At 36.6% G+C, this 21,984-nt stretch overlaps 2 protein-coding genes and 1 pseudogene across 3 annotated transcripts; 1 reads left to right on the top strand and 2 right to left on the bottom strand.

The window, feature by feature from the left end:
* Window positions 1–139: 139 nt before the first annotated feature.
* LOC144637422 (phenylalanine--tRNA ligase alpha subunit-like) lies at window positions 140–7,086 on the bottom strand. The gene is made up of 13 exons (XM_078496485.1): window positions 6,887–7,086; window positions 6,647–6,784; window positions 5,777–5,878; window positions 5,296–5,414; window positions 5,079–5,171; window positions 4,832–4,960; window positions 3,919–4,034; window positions 3,208–3,298; window positions 2,905–3,004; window positions 2,277–2,445; window positions 1,930–2,007; window positions 1,396–1,510; window positions 140–976 (listed from the first exon to the last, which is right to left on the bottom strand). The coding sequence occupies exons 1-13, from the start codon at window positions 7,028–7,030 to the stop codon at window positions 868–870; spliced, it is 1,503 nt and encodes a 500-aa protein (XP_078352611.1). The 5' UTR covers window positions 7,031–7,086; the 3' UTR covers window positions 140–867.
* Window positions 7,087–7,212: 126 nt separating this feature from the next.
* Window positions 7,213–9,999, top strand: LOC144637428 (E3 ubiquitin-protein ligase RNF170-like). The gene is made up of 4 exons (XM_078496495.1): window positions 7,213–7,599; window positions 7,826–7,899; window positions 8,181–8,294; window positions 8,841–9,999. The coding sequence occupies exons 1-4, from the start codon at window positions 7,236–7,238 to the stop codon at window positions 9,114–9,116; spliced, it is 828 nt and encodes a 275-aa protein (XP_078352621.1). The 5' UTR covers window positions 7,213–7,235; the 3' UTR covers window positions 9,117–9,999.
* On the bottom strand, window positions 9,853–21,971 carry LOC144637403 (muscle, skeletal receptor tyrosine-protein kinase-like; annotated as a pseudogene). The gene is made up of 8 exons (XR_013567713.1): window positions 21,503–21,971; window positions 16,804–17,469; window positions 16,220–16,322; window positions 15,525–15,679; window positions 14,915–15,089; window positions 14,244–14,404; window positions 13,529–13,822; window positions 9,853–12,802 (listed from the first exon to the last, which is right to left on the bottom strand). The product of XR_013567713.1 is annotated as a muscle, skeletal receptor tyrosine-protein kinase-like (transcript).
* Window positions 21,972–21,984: the final 13 nt, after the last annotated feature.

Here is a 21,984-nt window from a genome sequence, read left to right as displayed (position 1 = left end):
TTATTCCCAAATCCCCTGCTTTACATGTAAGTGGTCCGCCATGGGGGAGAGGCGAGGGCTCTGGGAACTGTATTGGTTTGGAAGTAGAATGTTGTTCTTGAGCCTGTAACTAGTTACAGAAATATCCAAGAAACTAGTATAATATTGTTCTGTAAGTTATTTTATTAAGATCATATTTTTTGTAACCATTCACATCTAGGGCTGGAGATCCTTTTAAACTACCTGTTATCTAAAGCACAGTGATTCTAAAAATATAATACGATGACGGAGGTAGTGGTGCTATATTTAAATAACAAATAACATCCCTAGAAAGCAAATATAAAGAGAACAAAATTGATACTAACAGTTTTGTCTGGCTCCTGTCGAACCAGTTTGGGACTCTTTGAAAAAAGGGAGTGTTTTATTTTGACAGTTTCAGAAATGTGATTTATCCCACTTTCATCAAGAAGCTACAGATGTTTGAAACCAGAATCTTAGTGGAAAAATTCAAACTGAATACAAAGGAATTCGGAACATCTTGTATTTTAAACTGAAAACCTCTGTAGTGTAAGCTCTTTACTTATTAATCCAGATAGTTTGATAAAATTTATCTTGACGACATGGAAGTTTGGCCTCAGTGTAAAAAGTGACATCTACTAGCTATAGTGTTAAATGGCAACATTTCAAAGTTCTGAGCCTACTTACTGCAATTTAAGACGAGGCCAAGTCGACTATTGTAGATTCTGAGAATCTATTTATAACATTCCAAGACTGGAACTTAGAAAACTGTATGATTATATACCTAGTAATTTGTCTTCATAAGTATTATGTAAAACATTGTTATTTCTCCTAACATTACTGTGGATTTTACAAATGAATGTTTTGTATTCAAGCTTTTTCTAGCAGGCAGATAGGATTCCTGTTAACCATTTCAAGATCCACTTTGTGTCCTATTAAATCCCTGATGTTGGAAATCTTGTACTTGATCATTGTCGGTCTGTAAAGAACAACAAGAAAAAGTAAACGATTTATAACCTTACCTCACTCGCTCAGGGCTACAAATGACAGTTGGACATCGGACACCGACCGACCAAAATTTGCCAATGTCCGATGAAATTCCAACTGTGGTTAGACAGAACGTCCAGACAACTCTTTTTTTTGCTTTTCAGTACAAACACCAATGTTCTGGGTTGACAACGCATTAGATTGGCAGGTTCACATATCGAGCAGTACTGTCAGTAATATGATGTCCCACCTCACTTTTGTTTTGTTCGATCAAAATGGTAGCTTAGTCAGACACGTGACCTTTCAAGGGGAAAAAATATTTGCAACCCTGCTCACTTGTTCAAAATACACCTGTACTGCAGGATATTTTATTATGTGTTTGAAATTTGCTCTATATTTCTAATCTCGTACCTTTCTAAGGAGAGTCCCCATGCAATAACTGACACATCTTTAGGTAATCCCATGGGTATCAACATCTCTGGTCTGAACACTCCTGAATTGCCAACTTCAACCCACTTTTTCAGGCCTGTAAAAAATAAAAATTGTTAGATCAAGAAATATTGCATTTATAGCTAAAATTTCTGGGTAGGAGACAGTTGGTTAGTGTGCTGGACTCTAGATTAAGCTCGTCAAGTTTGAGCCCTGTTCAGGGTCACTGCGTTGTTTTCTTGGGCGAGAAAGCAAGACACTTTATGTAACCAAAGAATTGGATATACACCATTATTCCAGTGGCGTGACTGTAGAAAGTGAAAAAAAAAAAAAGGTTTGTATATATCATGTCCAGGATTTCCAAGACCGACATCCAAGGGTCCAGTAAACAGATCACAATAAATGGTCTGATTTTATTGATCCCTCAACAAAAAAGCCTTAAGTTTCCTTCTCATTCATTTTTAGCTTACAAAAGCGAGTAATTTAAGTTCTAATAGTCCAATGAAATAATATTACCTTCATGATAACTGAACACCTCCATACTTGGTTCTGTATATGGATTGAATGCAGGCTTGAACCTTAACTTTGTAATCCCTAAAAAATAATTATTTATAAATATTTTTTTCGACTGTCTTGGTATAGTTGTTGGCTGCATTCAGCTCCCCCCCCCACACACACACACACACACACACACACGCGCGCGCACGCACACACAACTGCAAGAGATACAATAGAAAGATAGAAAGGAGCTAGGTGAGTCTGGGTTTCGGGTCTCTGAGTAAAGTATGATCCTTGTCCCTAGTTCTTTGGCTCCCTACATATTAAAAATAACCCTTCTGTAAGTTGATGAAGGTTGATCTTACCTAATTTCTTGAAAAACTCATGCAGCACTCCAATCAGATCTCCAAGTGTCAGGTTATAATCAGCAACCACACCTTCAATCTGATGAAACTCTGCCAAGTGGGTTGCATCAAGTGTCTCATTCCGGAACACTCGATCAATGGAGAAATACTTGGCTGGAGTGAACTCTTTCTGTAAATAATTTAAAGAAAAAATCTCAGGATTTACTTCAGATTGGCTTTCTGGTCACACTATTCTGGGACTGAGGCAGCGATTTAGAGTGAGTGGCGAAACAATTCAAAATTTATAGTTAGGGGCATATTTAGAGGAGGGTGCAGTGGGTGCACACCCCTCCCCCCCCCCCCCCCCCGGAGATGGCCTGCGGCTTCTGTATTCGCTTTTAAAATTTGTTTACGTCACCAAACAGTTATGCCTTTACTAAGTGGTGCACCCCCTGCTAAGAACAATCCTGGATCTGCCCCTGAAAGTGTGGTCAGAAAACATTTTTAGTTATTCCTTTTCCAAAAAAGGCCATTTTTGAAATTTTTGAATTGAGTGTTGACGTAGCCTCAGTCTGGTTTATATGCATCCCAAAAACAAAAGAGTCAACTACTTAATAGTTCTTGGGAAAAATGGCAAAGTGATGAGAACCTGTTGAGCGAGTTTATACAGCATCCTAGCACTGACAGCAGTTGTGTGGGTTCTGAGAAGGTTCTTCTTGGCTTCTTCAAGTTTCCACTCATACTGATACCTACAAAATCAATCAAAGAGATTTTAAAATTAACTCTTAAAAAAATCCTTGATCAGATTAAAATCCACAATTTAAGCGACACAAATTTTCAGTTGACGAACTTCCAGTTAGTCTCATAGTCTCATGGTATATTGCCGAGAGAACAAGCCAAAGCTTTGTTCAGTCTGTAAAGATGATTTATATCATTTGATGTTTTATCTTACCCTTGTGATCCATGTCCCCCAGACTCATGCATGTTCTTAACTTTTTCAATGTAAGATTGAGGCATCTCCTCTAATTTTGCATACTTGGGATCTGAAGAAAATGAGCATTGTGTTATAAGAGGTTTTTATGGCTAATTTAATTGACGGGTATCACATTTTGATCATGCATTGTATGTCCTAGTTGTTTGTAAAGTTGTTGTTTAAAAGTGCATTTCGTTTGGGTTTTTTTTAAAGAAAAAAATGGCCACTCCTTGTGTAATCATTGGTGAAGAACTGTTCTGTAAGATAAACATGCTTGGCAAAACAAACAATGGTAACACACCTTAGGATTTACAAACTATACATGTTGTAGGACCACTGAAGAACCTTACCATGAATTTCAAAAATAATAATATACAGTAATAATGTATGTAGTAAAAACACTGACTAGCCTGGCAGTGAGTATGTGAGCCTAACTCCAGACGAAAACTGGCACCTAATGCAAGGGGAAACCAATATTCAAACTACTGCTGTAGCATTTAAACCTTATTTTCATAGCCTGACGCAAAACACCAGACAATGTTTTGGAAAATCTAAAAGTCCTCAGACATGTAAACCATAAGATACTTTATATTTCCTACATATTTGCATCCGCCAGTCCTGTGTTAACATGTGCATCATTAGACTAAAGGTTAAATTTATGACATCAGTTCTGCGTCCTCACTCACTGACCTGCCATGAAAAATGTGTCATGTGCATCACGAGCTGGATGCTGCTGAGGTTGGAACAAAGAATCAAAATTCCAGAAGGAGCTTTCTACAAAGTTGTTGGTAGGCATCTCTGAAAACCTGATGAAAACAAGAAATCCTGAGTATTGAAAAGCTCTTTTGACACATGCATTCCAGCTTTTAGCATGACTGTATGTTTCCCTATACAGAGAGAAAGAACTGAGGAATCATGATGATGATGAAGAGAGAGTTGATGATAATGATGATAATGGTGTATGTTTTGTGTACTCACAAAGATATTACATATTTACAATTTTTACACCAAATAAAAGTCACAACATGGCCAATAGGCCATTTCCGATATACCCCCCCCCCCAAACACACCCAAAGTATTAAAATTCTAACTTAGCTCCAAGGTTTGGGGGAATAAAACAAAAGATATTAGTCGAGGTTCAGGGATGAATAAATCATTTCTTTTGTTTTATTCCGCCAAGCCTTGGAGCCAAGTTAGAATTTTAATATATCAGAATTGGCCAATTGATTGGACCTGTTGCCCAACAGCCACATGTACAAAATGTAGTCAAGTGAGACAGGAATCTTAAGTTCACTCTACCATCACTCTGGATCTCTAAAGACTTCAATCCTTTTCATTTGAACATCAGTGAGCTCAATCTCACTAAACTCACTTAGTACATTAGTAACTAATGTCACAACCTAGTTTGGCATTTATGTTGGGATTTACCAGCAGCCCTTCAAGCTGCAGCCATTTTGCCTTTAGATCATGAAGAGCTTAAAACCTGCTGTCAAATTAGCAACTGTTCAGGTGCCCTGGTCACTTAATCTGTCCAACAAGAGCTGAAGGAAACACATTTTTATAATTCTGATATAGACGTTATTATTAACAATTGCTCACTCACCCCATTTCTAAAAAGATTTGTCTAAATTGTGCTCTAACTTTCATCAGAGGATGAAGATGCCCTGATGTTGGCATAATTCCTTGTGCATCAAAATTATATGGCTTGAATTGCTTTGTTTTCCAGGAACCGCTGCAGAAGAAACAGACTGTACAATGAATGGTATATTATCACAAAAAAGTTATAAATTATACAACAAATTCTACATCAATTCATTCAAAGTCAAAGTGATCTATTTTGATTTACAAACCTTGCTAACATGTCAGCAGTTAAGTCAGCTTCTAGTTTTGTAGGTGATGTGCTAAATTCACTGCCTTTAGTCACATAGAAACTCTTGATTACTCTAAAAATTGAAAAAAAAATTATGAGATCATTATGTTCACATGCAGAATAGTAATAATTATTATAGTATGATAATATTATAATGTAATATACGGTAAGTGTAGAGTGACAACATTACAACTTACTGAGGTTTTATCAGCTTCCTTTTCTTGAATTCTTTCATCTTTGCCTCAGAGATGCCTGACAGCTGATGATCTCTGATCTTCATCAATGCAACTTGTACATCATCTTCTACATTCTCTGTCTAGAAAAACAGACATTTTAAGATTACCAGACAGTACTCAATATAGTCAAACAAGTTTAAACAATGCCTCGAAATATTTATAAATTTGTTATTAAAAACAAGCCATGGTATATTGCAATTCCTGAGTTTTGATTGGTTTACAATTTTATTTCTCCGTTTACTCTGTAGTTTTTGTTCTAATTGAGAAGATAAATAATAACAAACACTTGAGGCAGTGTTTCATCAGCTATCCAATCCCCTCAAATTTTGTCAAAAATACTTTGTTGTGCATCATATTTTCAACTCTCTTCTCGGTGTTTGGATATCCTGATGAAAACTGTCTCAAGTGTTTGATATATTACATATAAAACATGTCACCTCACCTTCCTCATTACTCTGGGTCCTCCCTCAGCATTTTTGTTCACCTGAAGCCAGCCTGCTGACATGGCCTTACTGAAACCCACATTAGCATGTGGACCAAGTTTCTGTTTACGCAAAAATGTTGAATAAAGCTTTAATTATTAATTGGTGTGTTACAAAATACATGAGCTATATAGGTATGTGCCGCTGTGAAGGGTATGGTTTTCAAGCAGTTTAGTCTGGGATAGGGTATAGAAATCAGAGAGTTTTGGTCTGGAAAAGGGTAGCATTTTCCGGGAAACTGATCGGTGGTATGACGAAATAAGTCCAGAATAGGAATAGAAACTCAGAAGAGAAAGAGGATTTCCTAAACATTAATAAAAACATTGCGGCATCGTTGTTGACAGATGGTTTTCCATTAAAACACTGATAGTGATACAGTTCTAAAAAAATGCAAGTCTGGGATAGGGTAGGGATTTTCGGTGTCTAGTCTAGTATAGGGTTGCAAAAATCAGCTGAAAATGTTCTAGTATAGGGTAAGGCCTCCAAATTCCCAGCGGCACACCCCCACCCAAAAATATACAGGGTGCCCCCCCCCCCCGGGCAATACACCACTGACCTAGTGGTGTATTGGTTGGCATTGCTCAGCTAGAATCTGGATGAAGGGGTCGTAGTTGAGCACTGACTAATAACTGTTAAATCAGCAAAGTCCAATGGAGACAGTGAGCATCTACTTTTACTGACATCACTTCACACTAGCTTCCCAACAGTACTCCCCCCCCCCCAATGAGCTGGGTGTTGACCCACCCCACCCCACTCACTCACTGAGCACACATTGTAAACAAAGACGCAAAGAAGCAGAACAGATCAGACGATTCTCGTGTAAGTCGTACCTTGATTTCTGCTTGAGGTAATCCCTCAGCTGGAACTGCTTTGAAAACAAGAAACTCGTGGCTTCCTTTCTCAACGACTTCACTTCCTTCATCCGTTAGCACCCAGCCTTCTGCTTGGCGTTGCTCTACATTTATCACCTTTTTAAAAAACATTTGAAAGTCAATCACTTTAGCCTTACATTCTAAATAATAAACAGAAATATTCGATGTAAAGAACCCAGACATTCATTCTTCACTTACATCTCCGAGAGCGTGAATACTTTTAACGCTCCCAACAATAGATTGATGATCTTTTCCAATTTCTTTGGCAAATTCAAATGTTTCGATGCTTCCTTTCTCCTCTACAGCTTCTAATACAAGTCTATCTAGAGACTGAGTCCCCATGAGTTCAGAAGGGAAAGTTTTTAAGGCTAAAATCAAATCTCCTCTAAAATTTCATCAGAAATAAGTGTTAGACGTATATGAAGTACCACACGAAGAAATTTAGAGCCGCTGCATGAATGTGAAAATGACCGAGGACACATAAGAGCCCGCAAGATAGTAGCAGTTTTCCCCATGGGACGGAAAAAGTTCGAGTCAGGAGAAAATTATGGCTTTGTTGTTGTTGTTCGATTTCATCAATTTTCGCTTTCACGCACAAGGAACAATAGTGGAAGGTGTCGGCGATGAGGTGCTAATTGGTCTAGCGTCGACATTAGGGCTTATAGCATTAGTCAGTATTCTATACAACACTCAAGGAGGTCGGAGAAATATTCACCCTTTGCAAGAAGAACATGTCCGAATAGTACGTGACAGATTAAGAGTTGGACACGAAGGAAGTGAAACAGCCGCAAATGATGGCCCTGTACTGCCTGATCCACCGCCTGTTACATATTCTAATGATAGAAGATGCCCTGTTTGTCTTACAGATACGAAATTCTGCACGACAACTAATTGCGGACATGTATTTTGTGGTGAGGTGATGTTCCGACTTGATTATGTCATCATCGCTTTCGCTTGATTATGATCACGATCTTTTGATTTCTCCTTTGCTTTGTGATAATTTTTGGTGTGTTTAGTCTCTTCTTTTGTAGAGTGTCAGCTAGATATGAAATTTTCTTACTCGACCCAAAGTCTTTTTTGAACATTACAAGTGGCGTTTGATGAGTAAATAGTTTCTTTTTTGTTCTTGTTTCTTAGCTCCGTGCATCATAACATATTGGCGATATGGAAGATGGCTCGGTGCTGTTAACTGTCCTGTGTGTAGACAACAAGTGAGGACATAATTCTGTTTGATATAATCAGTAACTCAACAAGTATCGGAAAATGATGGATTTGATGCTGTATGGTTCATATTGTGGTTTAAATCTCAGAAAAAAAATACTCAACATAGCATTATCCAATCAGAAGCCAAGGATATCTTTGGATCCATATTTTGAATTCTGGTTAGATGTGAAATAATCACAAGTGGTCATACTCTTGGGCTCCTTGCTGAAATCTTCCAGGAATTTAAATGTAGATATGGATAATGACATGTTTATTTGCCTTTGTATAGGTCACAATCCTATTTTCAAATTTTTCTGAGGAGGATAGGGCATTACCTGATGCAGTTCAATATAGACGTGAAATAAATGAGTACAATAAAAGATATTCAGGAATACCAAGACCAGTAAGTAGCTAGAATTATTACGGTATATGTACACGTTTTAATAATTTGTAATAGCAAGCTCACAAGAATCCAAGTACATTATTTTGTTCATACTATACCATACTAGTACTGGTCAACAAGGTATAACATAGTCATAAGACTGTTTAGTATTTGCTCATAGACAATAAGCAGAAGTCTACACGGCAGCCTCATGGTTAGTGCACTGGAATCTGGATAGGGTTCTAACTATGGTCATGTTGTACTGTGTTCTTGGGCAAGACACTAATTTCCCTTTGCCTCTCTCCACTAAAGAAAATGAATCAGTACCAACGAGCTGAATTGTTGGTTCACAGAATGCTGGGGAGTATATAATTTAATTCTGCAATGGAATCGCATCCCATCCAGGGGGGATTAGCAATACTCTTAGCTGCTTCGTGCTACAGAAACCGGAGTCAGTGAGCCACATAGGCTTAAAGGCTGTACCTTAGTGTAACTGTTTAATAAGTTATCTTTTATAATGTTCCTATATCCTCCATCATTGATATATTTTTTTTATTTTTCTTGCAGTTTATGGATTATATCTATGATCTACCAACCCTTCTGCATCAACTGTTTAGTGAGCTGTTTTCTGTTGGAGGACTTGTCTGGGTTCTTAGACTCAGAATCATCTTGTGTTTTTTCGCAGCAGCTTTGTACTTCATTTCTCCATTGGACATTATCCCAGAGTCTGTGTTTGGATTTCTGGGTCTATTGGATGATGTACTTATTGTTTTGCTATTGTTGGTGTACATAACAGAAATGTACAGAAGAGTGATTGCGAACAGAGCTGATGAGAACATGTGAAAGGGCAAGATTGGAGTGTGTTTGAAAAACTGTTACATGAAATCAAGAAAAGCTATAACTCAATTTAGCAGTTTCCAAAACTGTACAACATTCTGTATATACAAAAAGTTTCTAACATTTGCGCTTATACTAGAACCCTGCTTACGACATGCACCTTGTTATTACGGCCTGTATTTTGGCTTAAGTTTGGCTGTTGGAGGGTTCCACATTGGCTGTAATTGCCCTTCACAGTATTCGCTAAGCTAAACTGACAAACACACTTGTTGTGAAATGTAGTGTTTTGTATGCTAGGGATCCAGTGCCCAAATGATTAATTTTCTCTTAACTTATTATTGCACTTTTCAGAATCATGCAAACTTTGAAGTTTAAAACCCAATCCAACCCAAATCAACCAATTTCCCCTCATAATTTCTACAACAGTCAACAAAATTTGAAAACAAAGTAGAAAATGGATCAAAATCTACCAATCACAACCCACACACGACTTTTTGAACACACCAATGTGAATTTATGTTTCTTGAAAGGTCTGCTTAAACGACTTATGGCAGCGGAGAATGCAACTGTTTTGAAAAGTGCAGCAAGTTTAAGAGTATAAAATTAGGATTGTTTGAAGGCCATAAGGAGGTGTGCCATGTTCCCAAATCTCAAGCTAAAGGACTCTAATATGGCAAGATTGGTACACATCTACACGTAGAAGCTCTTTTAAAGATGTTTGCATATCAACAAGAGACAGTAATAAATTTGCAACATATTTTATTTTAATCTGTATAGCATTGAATGACTATAACTAATCGAACCAAAATGATGAACAAGGTACTTAGCTGCATGTACTGCGGTAGCAAGATTATTGTAAATTTATGTGAAAATAAATACACATTCAAGATGAACTCTTCTTGATGTTAGTAACTTATTAATAAAAATATTTTTTATCACAATCCTTACAACCAGCAATATTAAAAACAAATGAAGGGAAAATATTGCAGAACAGGGAATACCGGTAACTAAATTTCCCCCTTTGTTGCTAGTGCATTTTTATAGCATGCAGCTGGGGAGTCCATTTACAAAACCAACTACTATGAAACAATAACAAAACATAAATAATTCATAATTTTGCCTGTTCGGAGTTTTTCAAATTTCAAGGGTACCATAATGTCTTACATATATATGATGTTTTTTTAAAACAATATTTCAAAAGTTGTCTTGTGACCAATCACAAGCAGTTTAATTTTGGCTTTCAACAGCACGTTGCCATTTTCCATTCCTCTCATAACAAACTCAACAAGTCAAAAACCACTGCTTGTGGTTTTGTTCCTGAGCTTAAAAATTTAATGCAAACAGGCTCACATTTGGGCCACAGGCAAGCGGTGTAATTTAACATGAAGGTTTGATCATTAATAAAAAAGCAACCCTACAAGCTATTTTATAATTAAACTAAAAGTAAAAACATGTTTCTTTATACTTGCATCTATTTATTAATAACTTCAAATCATTCAATTTTATCTATCTATTATTAACAGCCATATCACAAAGAAGCTGGAATTTTAAATTATTTTTAATCATTTCTGATCATCAAATAGACCAACCTGCCTCAGCAATACTATATATACTATACACTATGATTACAATAATAATTATACATAGTAATCATGGTAAATCACTCAACCAAGATATAAGCTTAAGTGTGATTGAGAATAATACCCAGAATCCCTCCCATGACTAGGTACTGGTACTTAAACTTGCTTCTATTTTTTTTTAAATTTTATGAAAAAATAAATTTAAGATATGTACAGGCACTTGATTCAAGCTGGAACTCGCTTGGTGCAACAAAATAATGCTTATAATTTGATATCTTCTTAGGCTCTTGTACTCCTATAAAAATTATAACTGTGTGATTCACTAATTAGCTAGCCTTCCATGTAGTCTTTTAGGGGGGGGGGGGGGGGATGACAGAAGGCTACTATTTAGCTGGCATTTTTTAATTTAATATTCCCAAAAAGTAGTTATGGATTGTTTTAGTTTGAAACATTTAATAAATAACCATTTCACATTTCAATATTTTGCACATTATTTTAGTTTTGAAAATAAATTTTAATTTGTTCTTCACTAATCATAATCCACCCTTAAAGGATGCATACTGTAATGACTTACAGCATTGTATTGAAATACTAAAAGAGATTTCAACTCAGAAGCAATGCACCCACTTTGTCACGTTACGCAGAACGTAAAATGTGGTCCCATATGATTGCTGACAATCAGAATAAACTTGCTTTATCTGAATTAAACCTCTCTAAGAGTCATTTCTCATTCTGTTGAAATACAAATGCAGTATGTTAAGGCTGCACAGTAGCATGCAAATACACACAGATTTCCAGCTTTTGTTTCATGCTGCGAAAACAATTGCCCCAAATCTGTCTGAAATCACATAGCAACAGGTACATGCACCAATTCAATTTTTTTCGGTTTCAGAAACCCATTTATTTCACCACTGACAGTGTTATGTGACTACCAGTGATCATATGGAAACTAGCTGTTTGTAACACTACCCAAACTACTTATAGCAGAGATATTGTGACATTACATAATATTATTGTTATTAATGTGCCAACCAGAGAACTACAAGCTAGCGAAACAAAGAGTTCTCTATTTTAACTGAATGGCAAATTTAAATAACTATGTTTATAAACAGATATTTTCCCTATAACAACATCCCCTCCTTGCTAATTTTAACTGAATAGCAAAATTTATGAATGGCAAGTGTTTTCTTTCTGCTGTACTGTTTAGTCCTTTGCAGTTATTTGTGTTCATTATGCTTACTTATTCACTCAGTTAAACAGTTACACAGGTACTCCATTTAACAGAGATGAGATCCGCTGATGGATGCTGTTGAGCCGTGGTCTCTCTGTTGGTTCTGCACTCCAGCAGCCTTGCATGACTTCGTACATTTCTTTAGGGCACTCCTTCGGACACGGAAGAATGTCTCCCCCCTCTACCAAAGAAATCACCTCATCGTCATTCATTCCATAGTACGGCGTTAATCCACTGGAGTAAATCTCCCATAGCACAACACCAAAAGACCAGATGTCGGTGTCTTCTTCAAATATGCCATATTTGAGAGTTTCAGGGGGGAGCCACCTCACAGGGTACCAAACTCGCTCACTTTCATTCAAGGAGAAGTAATCTCTGTTTGGGCCTTTCCACTGGAATCCCAGATTCGATATCTTGACCACCATTCCTTTCCCAATGATGCAGTTCTTGGTGCATAACTCTCTGTGGACGTAACCCTTATCTGCTAAGGTATTCCATACCATTTGCTATCTGCTTAGCAATGGAAATGTGGTCAATATTTGACAGCTTTGGTTTGGTGTTGTGCATGTCAGCTCTGCGATGAATTGAACAATGGCCGCGTGCTGATTCAATTAAGAACTGCTGCAGGCATTCATCATGCTCACTAAACTCAAACACTAGGCACAGAGGGAGGCCATCAACACAGACACCGAACAGACTTTGTACACATGGGTGACTGAATGTTGTCAAGGCAATAGCATCTTTTTCAAAATTCGCTTGCTCTGCCTCCAAGGTGTAATTTCCCTTGAGTAATTTCACCATCACTAATGAAGCTTTTCTTTCTTCATCTTCGTCAGTCTTGATTTCACTTATACTTCCAAGGAAGAGGCTTGAGAAGTTTCCTGCCAAGAGAAACAAGACTTTGCTTAAGGTGGCTGATTAGTACTAGACTGCAAGTAGTCTCTTTATTTTCCTAGCGTGTAATGAGAAAACAAGAATGCGATCGAGCAAAAAGTGAACAGCAGAGGTAGAAAACTTTCATTTTTCCAATTTGGCAAATTTCTAAAACGAGCAAATTGAATATCTTCAGAAAATTAAATGTATTTGTTGTGGTTTGAACTTATCTTTGGTTTAAAATTTTTCATAACCAATTTGATTTTGATTTTTCATTGTCTCATATTTATTATCATAGTCTGAAACAAAGGGAAACACAAATCAAACTGGTTTGAAAAATTTTAAACCAAATTTAAATTTACACGACATTATTATAACCCCATGATTTGGTAATTGGTGAAGAACGCGAACTGCACTTCAGATTATGATAATAACCTAGCCAAGTGCACATCCACAAACTAATAGCTTTTACATATAATTTATCACAGAAATATGTCAAAGTTTTTAAAAACAAGTCTGATTCCCCATCATCATCATCATCATAATCATCATCATTATGCTTGTGCTTGTCATTATCATTGCCTTCATTGTCATTATCGCTGTTGTCACTGTCATATTTGTCATTGGGCTAGATTCACAAAGATTTAATTGTTTAACATCTGCCTCTGTTATATTGAAAAGCATCACTTCAAGAAACTTAGTGTAAACATAAATTAATCTGAATGTCTACTCACCATTTCCTTGCCCTAATTCTTTGATGAATTCCATTGTGTTCCTTGGTACTGCCCAGCTCAGTAGTTGTGGATTAACATAGTAGTTTGTGTGCTGATCAAATATTGGATTGTTCTGCAACTTTTCCAGATCAACAGGAGTGGACAAGTTTCTTAATTTCAAATTGCGGCGACGGTAAAATATAAGGGCACCAATAAGAATAACCAGAACTGCAAATGCAATAAACACTGTAACCAGGATTACTGTCATTTGACCAAGTAAACCTCCGGATGCATCAGCTGCCACAACTGCCTCAACTAAAAAGAAAAATCACTTTGTTTAGGACAGGCAAGAAGAGAATGTCTAATAGCCCTCAATATTTGTTAGAGTCTGTTTACTATCATATGATATTTTGGGCAATTGCCACACAGAGTAAAACAGGAAAGTCTCACCAAACTTGGATAGCTGCACCCCATTCCATCAGGCACCTTTTGAAGGGGTCCAGATGGAAGCTCAGAAAGGGGTCCAAAATGGGGTCCCAATGGAGGCTGTAGATAGGGGCCAAAAGGGGGTCCAGATGGAGGACCAGATAGGGGTCCAGAAAGGGGACCAAAAGGAGGTCCAGATACGGGTCCAGAATGGGGCCCAAATGAGGGGTCCACATTTTGTACCAACCCTTTATATTTAAAAACACCAAATGTAAAACAATTTGAGAGGGCTAAGTAAAAATCTTATTACCATTTGCAACTGTAACATAGGCTGTTCTTGTGTCAATGTTGTGTATATTCTGTGCCTCACAGCGAACACTTGTCCTTTTCTTACTGACTGTGAATGTGAAGTAAGATACACCATCATCATCTTCAGGAAGATCCTCGTAATATTTATCCTCTGCCAGCCATCTGATTAAAAAACACAACATATAATACCAAAAACAAAATTGGGGGCCTTTTTTTTTTTTCCGCCCCCCAAAAAAAACTTACTTACTTACTTACTTTCTTTCTTTCTTACAATACTGGTTATGAGTAACCATTTTAATTTACCTTTCATTTCAAGAGTTTACCCAATGTGACACCAATCCTTTTAAGAACTACATGTGCCCTCACAAAAAATTATTTACTTGTCCAACAGGAAATCAAATCTCCTTGCTCTGAAAGATGGGTCAGGACATTTTTGAGCCCTGCATGGGTCCTAGACATACTCCTGGGTTCAAACCATTTACTAAACTGTGCAATGCTTAATTTTAGATATAAGCAATTCTCTGAATGTCTACCTATTTAACCAACCTAAATACTACAAACTACAAACTACATGTGGCATTGTGCGCCTACTGGCACAAAGAGTACTCATGATGATAACGAGCCAATATAGAACATGCTACAAGTTCGTAATCAATGTATACACTCAGATACCTGATCTTGGGTTTAGGATTCCCTTCTGCAGCACATTTTAACGTGACATTGTCTCCAAGCTCTGCCGTTGTATTCGCTGGAGGTACAGTAATCACTGGCGGAGACCATTTTGTTGATGGAGTTGTTGGTTCCTTCACCCCGGGCACTACACGATACACAGACACTGTTGCTGGAGCTATATAAATAAACAAGACATAAGAAAAATTTTAATTAAACAAAGTAGTTATAAAATCAATAATCTTGTCCAACAGTTGAACTGACAGGAGAACCACTGGTATTAAACCTTTATCTCAATAATTTAATGAATAATCCAGCATTTTGCATTTGGTTTGAGTAGTAGACATATTTCTACCCCTCCCTCACCCCCCTGGATTGGCAGCTACAGCTAGTCCATCGCAGGGTTATCCCCCAGCATTATTTTGCCGGCACCCATTTATTCACCTGGGTGGAGAAAGGCACTAGATGAGAGTAAAGTGTACTACCCAAGAGCACAACACGGTCAACCTGGACCATTCGAATCCGGCACGTTAACCAATTAGGGCACCGCACCTCCCACGTGATACACTGTAGGTGATTACATGTAATTAAATGTGTTAAACAAATTTCTTACTGAGGACAGAAATGTTTCCAGTTTTCCAATCCATTCCATAACCATTATCTGCTGTACAATTCACAACTGCATCTGTGATTGCTTTAAAGTGCAACTCTGAAGTAAAGTTCTTTTGGATGGCTGAACCTGTCTTGTCTTGCCCATTTACCTGCCAACTGTTAAATTAAATACAAAAAAAAATAAAAAATCAGCATAGACAGCTTCTGACCACAACTTCTCACTATGAGTGGATCTTCAACAACACCACCAAGTTTTATACGGGGAGACTCCACCCCAAGTTCTAACCCCTTACCCTTTTATATACCATTTTTGACAGAAATTGTACCCCTATCCTATACCTTTAACTGAAAAAAGGTACCCCTTTCATATACCTAAGAGACAGGGTGTGGACTTAAAATAGCATGTTTTCTTGTCATTTTTATGTAACGCTTAATACATTAAAATAATACAGCCATAAATTGCGTCTGTTCGAAATATTTTAATTAAAGGCCTTTATAAATAGCCAAATGACAGATTTCCATACCCTTTCATATACTTAAACTCGTGAAATACCTACCCTTTTATATACCTGAAGCCTGAAAAAGGTACCCCTTTCGGGCGGAGCCTCCCCGTATAGGCCATTATAGGGAGTACCCCCCCCCCCCCCCCGGGCAACACGACTGACATCTCAGGCAAATACAGACAATATAACTAACCTTATCTTTGGGACTGGATCTCCTGAGGTACGGCACTTAACAATGACAGTTTGACCAGCATAGACATCCATAGGAGATGGGCCAGCCTTTACTAGGGCCGCTTCTAAAACGGAAAAAAAGATTTAAACAATAATAAGTCACATGTACATGTGGGAGTCATAATAAGTTACCGGTAAAAATATTTTTCAAGACTTCTGTAATCAAATTCTTCATAAACATTAATTAAAAATACTAGACAGTGAAACTCCCTTCTATGCATGAATAACATATTTTAAGAAATTTTACTCTTCCATTGATATTACAAATTAAAATGTTACAACAATTCCCTCAGTGCAGCTTTAGTTTATTTTTGCCATGATCCAACAAGACACATGCCCAGCAAGTCAGAAGGGGAATACATTGAATTTCTTGATACACTACTCCCTAAATTCTAGACAAAAGTTAAACAGCACACTAGGTTATATCTAAGTCAGAATAACTTATAACAAATGCTCATGAAGGTAAAATCTATTAAAGTTCTCCCATTTGTATTAAAATAACAAAATTATAATAATTTCTGGAAAAGCAGTCCACATTACACTTGCCTTTCAGCTGAAGGCTACCATACGCTGAAATGTTTTTCCCTGAGTCAGCATCGCTCGCTAAACAGCTGTACACTCCAGCATCAATTATTGACACTTTGTCCAGTAGTAGAGTTGACCTCTTTGTCAAAACATTGTTCCTGATGGTATAGCCAGACCCATAACTGCTCAATTCCTTGCCATCTTTAAACCATAAAATAACTACATTTAGACTTCCACCTTTAACCTGACATTGCAACTTGGCTTGTTTTCCAATAACTGCGACAGTGATGTTTTTCAAGGTTCTTCTAAAACTCATTTCCCGAAGAGGTCGGAGTGCTATGGCATTGAAAAAGGCCCTGAATCCACCAAAATTTAAAGATCTATCAGATCTGAATATAATAAACATATTATTTGTGAATGTTTCCACATGAAATGGATCATATCGTCCACAATATTTCCCAAGTAAAGTGGCCGAACTGTTCCTCCCGTCGTATATTTTAACATGATCACTTTGACAGTCATACGAGGCTTCAAGTACAAAATGATAAAACTGTAATTTGATTTTGTATCCTGGAGGTGCTTGTATTAACCAAGAGCATTTTGAATGACTTGGATATGGCCTTGGGTAATTTGGTGTGTTCACTTCTCCTGTTTTTCCTGTTAATGTTATTCTATCACACTTGCCGTCTGCAAAATAAAGAATAAACTGCATTAAGAGCGGAGAAGATTTATAGAAGATTTATACTTGCAGTATCAACAAGATGTAAGGTACATGCCCATTAATTGTGATACACGTCCCTGCTACATGTCCCCTCAGTGCGAACAACACATGATTTTGTCCCTGCTAACTGTTGCTGCGACATGTCCCTGCATCTTGTCCCTACGTGTGCGGAGACCTTTACACAAACCATACTATGGTTTTTGCCATAATATTATCGATAGCTTATATTTTTAAACAACAAAAATAATTTACAGTGCAACTTACTTAGAAGAAAATCAACAAAAACATTTAACTGGTAATTGACAAAACAAGATGATGAGCAGACTTTTTTCTTAACTAGACCAATAACCCCAAAGAATGTAAACAGTAGTTTTACAAACAGAATGTGAACTCAAACAATGTTGTGGGCCACCCGATCAGGAAATGTAGAAATGTGAAACAGTAAATCAGTCATTAATTTTATTAAGTAAAGGGACACCACTCACTGTTTTACAATCACATTAAAAAGTAATAACTCAACTAAAGTTTCAGTGACAAACATATACTTATAAGTTGTTGTTGTGAGAATTTATCTTGTGCAGATATTTTTACGAAAAACCAGTATGAGTGCAGTAAACTTGTTTTACAAGACTGTCAAACCCAGTCTCAAGTGGTAAGCAAAACAAAGAACCTTTTGATCAGAAGATTATGATATAAGCAGGAAGGAAGTGTGTTCATTGCAGCTTCAGCTTAAACATAACATGACATCAAAATGTTTTTAAGGATGTGATGTCTTTAATGACCCTGCCCAAGGAAACAAGTGAAATACTGAACAGGAAACAAAAAATATCTTAAATTATCGGTGACCATACATGGAATAAATTTGAGGGTATGATATATTTCTGTCAGTTTGTATGTTTCCACCTTGATATGGTCTGTATTGTGTGTTTTGTGGCTGGGGTCATGCATATATGTTCTGTGACTTTAATTTAACTGCTTTTATCAAGCGTGTTCTTTCGTGAGTTATTGGTTGTTTGTGAACATTTTACAATACAATACAATACTCTTTATTTAAAGTGGGAAACATGCTTAGCTTAGAATAGCTAGTTTACAGATGTTCCACTAAAATAAAAGATAAAAGAAAACAAAAATAGAATCTATAAGAATGTAAAAATATATAATCTAAAATCTAAAATGTTTAAATGCACTACCTAAAAATATTATTGTGTCTACTATGTTAAAAATGCTATATATAAAAAACAATTTCCATCTACTCGGCTAAAAGTTTAAAAGTTTATAGTGCGTATCCTTCGGACAAATTCATTTTTATCAACAGTGGCCCTGATTTCATTTGGTAGCTCGTTCCATATTTTTGTGGCAAAGTAGCGCCATGACTTTAGTCCGTACTTGGTGGTATTTACTTTTGGCAAGGCACAACATATTTTCACCCCTAAGATTGTAACTACAACTTCTTAATGAAACTAGGTTCTTAATGCTAGGTGGGGCTTTTATTCATTTTGCAGAATAAAATGCGGGAAATTTTTTTCAACTTGAACTTGGCCCCACTCATGGGGTGAAAGAATTCATTGAAGTGATAAAATCCATAAATCAAATCCATTTTGCACTATATGCTAGTTTGAGGAGGAGGGATAAAAATGGTTAAAACCAATTAAAATGTAAATGGGGTTGTCTGGGTCTCTGATAAGAAAACAAGGGTGTTCAGAAAGTAATGATACTAATTTTGATAAATAGTTAAAAGTTAGATTGCATCCATCTTCGAACTCTAACTTATATGTCACTAGATAACAACACTTAAGGATTACAAGTACATGTGTCTAGTCTTCACCTGAAAGCTAACATTGATCAATATTTTGAAGGCCAAAGCAATAATGAAACCTGTAAAAGCTTGGTGACCTCATATTGTCATATGTCATTTTCTAACTTTGATATCTCAAGTGTATATGGGAGCAAATTAATTGTTGTCATAACTGACGCCAAATTCTTTGGGAAATAAATTTTTCTTTACCATAACAGACAGTGGGCATAATTAAATTACAAGATAATTAAAACACAGCTAGTGATTTCAGCAAGATAAAATAAACTACGAAGAAACCTAAAAAATATTCTTCATGAATTCTAAGCTACAGTATCTAACAAAAAATTTTAATTTCCTCTTTCATCCTATTAATAGTTATTTCTTGTTCATGATAGATACAGACTCAGCTACAATGGAATTTAGAAAAAAGAAAGAGATAATTTAAAAAAATGTTTACAAAAAGTGCTCTTGCCATTGGCATAACTTTGAACTTTACAGAGAAAGAATGAACACTGGTCATATAAGGTTGGTGTTACTGGGTTCTTCTATTGCTACAATATACAATTAAAGAAAACTGTAAAATTAGGTGATACATGTACAATTTTTTTCAACCACAACTTGAAATTAAGTCTGAGCCATAGTATATCATTGTACTGTGGGTATTTTTCAAGAAGCTCTGAGGTTTCCCACAAAAATTCAAAACTTGGTATTAAGGTATTACATGTCAGTCTGTATTTTTTTTTGCCCTTGTAGTCATCTGCAAAGTACATTCAACCTTTCAAAACCTTGTGGAATTATTGAGATCACTTTTCAGCTTTAGCAAAAAGGCGGGATCATCTGAGCTTGAAAGGAATTGAAGGAAGATCGCCCATTGGCTCCTTAGGCTTTCCAATTACAGCATTTGCAAAGAAAATGGATTAAAGAAAACCTGCCTCTAGCTTGAAAAATTATTCTAACAAAGAAAACACTTATCTGTATTTTCTTTGTGGCAAGTTGTCACTTAAGATGCAATATAACAAATGTAATCTACTGGGTATATTCTGTTTTTTTTTTTGGCTAAAAAGAGCAACATCATTAAGTTTTGGTACTCTCCCCCCCCAAAAAACAAAACAAAAAAAACTTAGTTTGTCATTTGAAAAATTTGGCGTCCTTTATCTAATTGCAATGCATGACTAGATCTTTTTTTATGTGTATTGATCCATGCGTAATTTGCCATTTCAAATTTACATGTAACGTGACAGACTTCTTTTATTTTCCAAAAAAATATGCTAATATTATTTTTTAATCATATGACACAGTCATGTATTAACAGGGCCCTGGCAATGACACAAAAAATCTCAACATTGTATGAGACAAAATTCTTTCTTACAATTCAATGAATCAGAAAGTAAACTAGAAAGATAATTACTTCTCAAGGAATGTTTTCGAGTTCATCAACTATCTATATAAATACTTCACTTTAGAAGATATTGGACGTCTGAAAGATATACTCACGCGAACAAATGAAATATCGCAGCATTGGTGTTAGTATTTTGTTCGAGTGTGAAGCACCATCTGCTAAATGATACATTTAAAAGGCTTTGTTCTTCGATCTTTTAGAAACAGAAGTTTTAAATTAACCAACAGTTTCATTCCCTGATTATAAAACAGTCTGTTTATCACAGTTTGCACGCTTCAATTTCGCGCCCCGATTATCTTGTTAATAAGCTTAATTTTATTGAACCGATATCTTTTTCGATCTGAATTTACATATTTACTGGTTTCTTATCGATATAATTGGAAAGTTTAAAAACATTGCGGAATGAACGTGGGAATGTTTTGAGAAAAAAATCAGGAAACTTGAAAATTACACAGAAACAAGTTTATATTTTATGCGATAGACATATTGCCGCCAAATCTTCCATTCATTAACAACAGCCATCATATAAAAGTTCACCTTTCCAAAACTTGTTTCTTCTGAGACAAGATTATAAACAAATTAATCAACTCAACCGCTAAAAAGTGAACCTACATGAGTATAAACTATATCTCAGCAGGAAACTTATTCAAACCCCATTCTTTCAGCACGCTTCAGAAATAAAGATTCCCAAAGTGATGCCCCCGAAACCTTGCGGCTCTCCACAATGAAATTTCCATTGAATTAATTATAATTTCCATTTTCTCACTAAACAAACTTCACTGTAAGGCAAAGAGAGTTGACTGACCTGTCAGAGAAACCATGTAACCAACGAATACCAAAGAAATGGTACAAAAATACACGTACACACAACCAAGGCGATTGCGGGAAGAAGCCATTCGTATCACGTTACAGCTCGTTGCGTTCAAGGCCGGGAAACTCGTTTGTTGGCTCGCTCAGCCTTCACGGTTTGGAATATTTGAGTATAGGACCGCGTTCACTCAGAATCGTAGATAAGACTTAGGCTATGACAATCTTGTGCAATAGTTGAAAAGGGGAACTGCCGACCTCAAGTTCGTACGCAAATGATGCCGTCGCTGCGATAAGCCTGTATCCTCCCATGTGAAACGGAAATGCCTTTACTCTTCGCCGCAGCACGGAATGCTCGGTTGTGTTGTTACGTATTTCCTGTCGGCTGTCAAAATTCGCTGGCCAATTTCATGCCACGAAGACTAACCGAAGGGTTTCCGATCTTTTCTTCACCTTTCCGGAAAATAATCGAATAACTTA

The sequence above is a fragment of the Oculina patagonica genome, chromosome 14 (assembly GCF_052425735.1).
Source record: "Oculina patagonica isolate OP01 chromosome 14, crgOcupat, whole genome shotgun sequence".
NCBI lineage: Eukaryota > Metazoa > Cnidaria > Anthozoa > Scleractinia > Oculinidae > Oculina > Oculina patagonica.
Note: the sequence above shows the minus strand (reverse complement) of the source record. Positions and strands in the feature narration are given on the sequence as shown.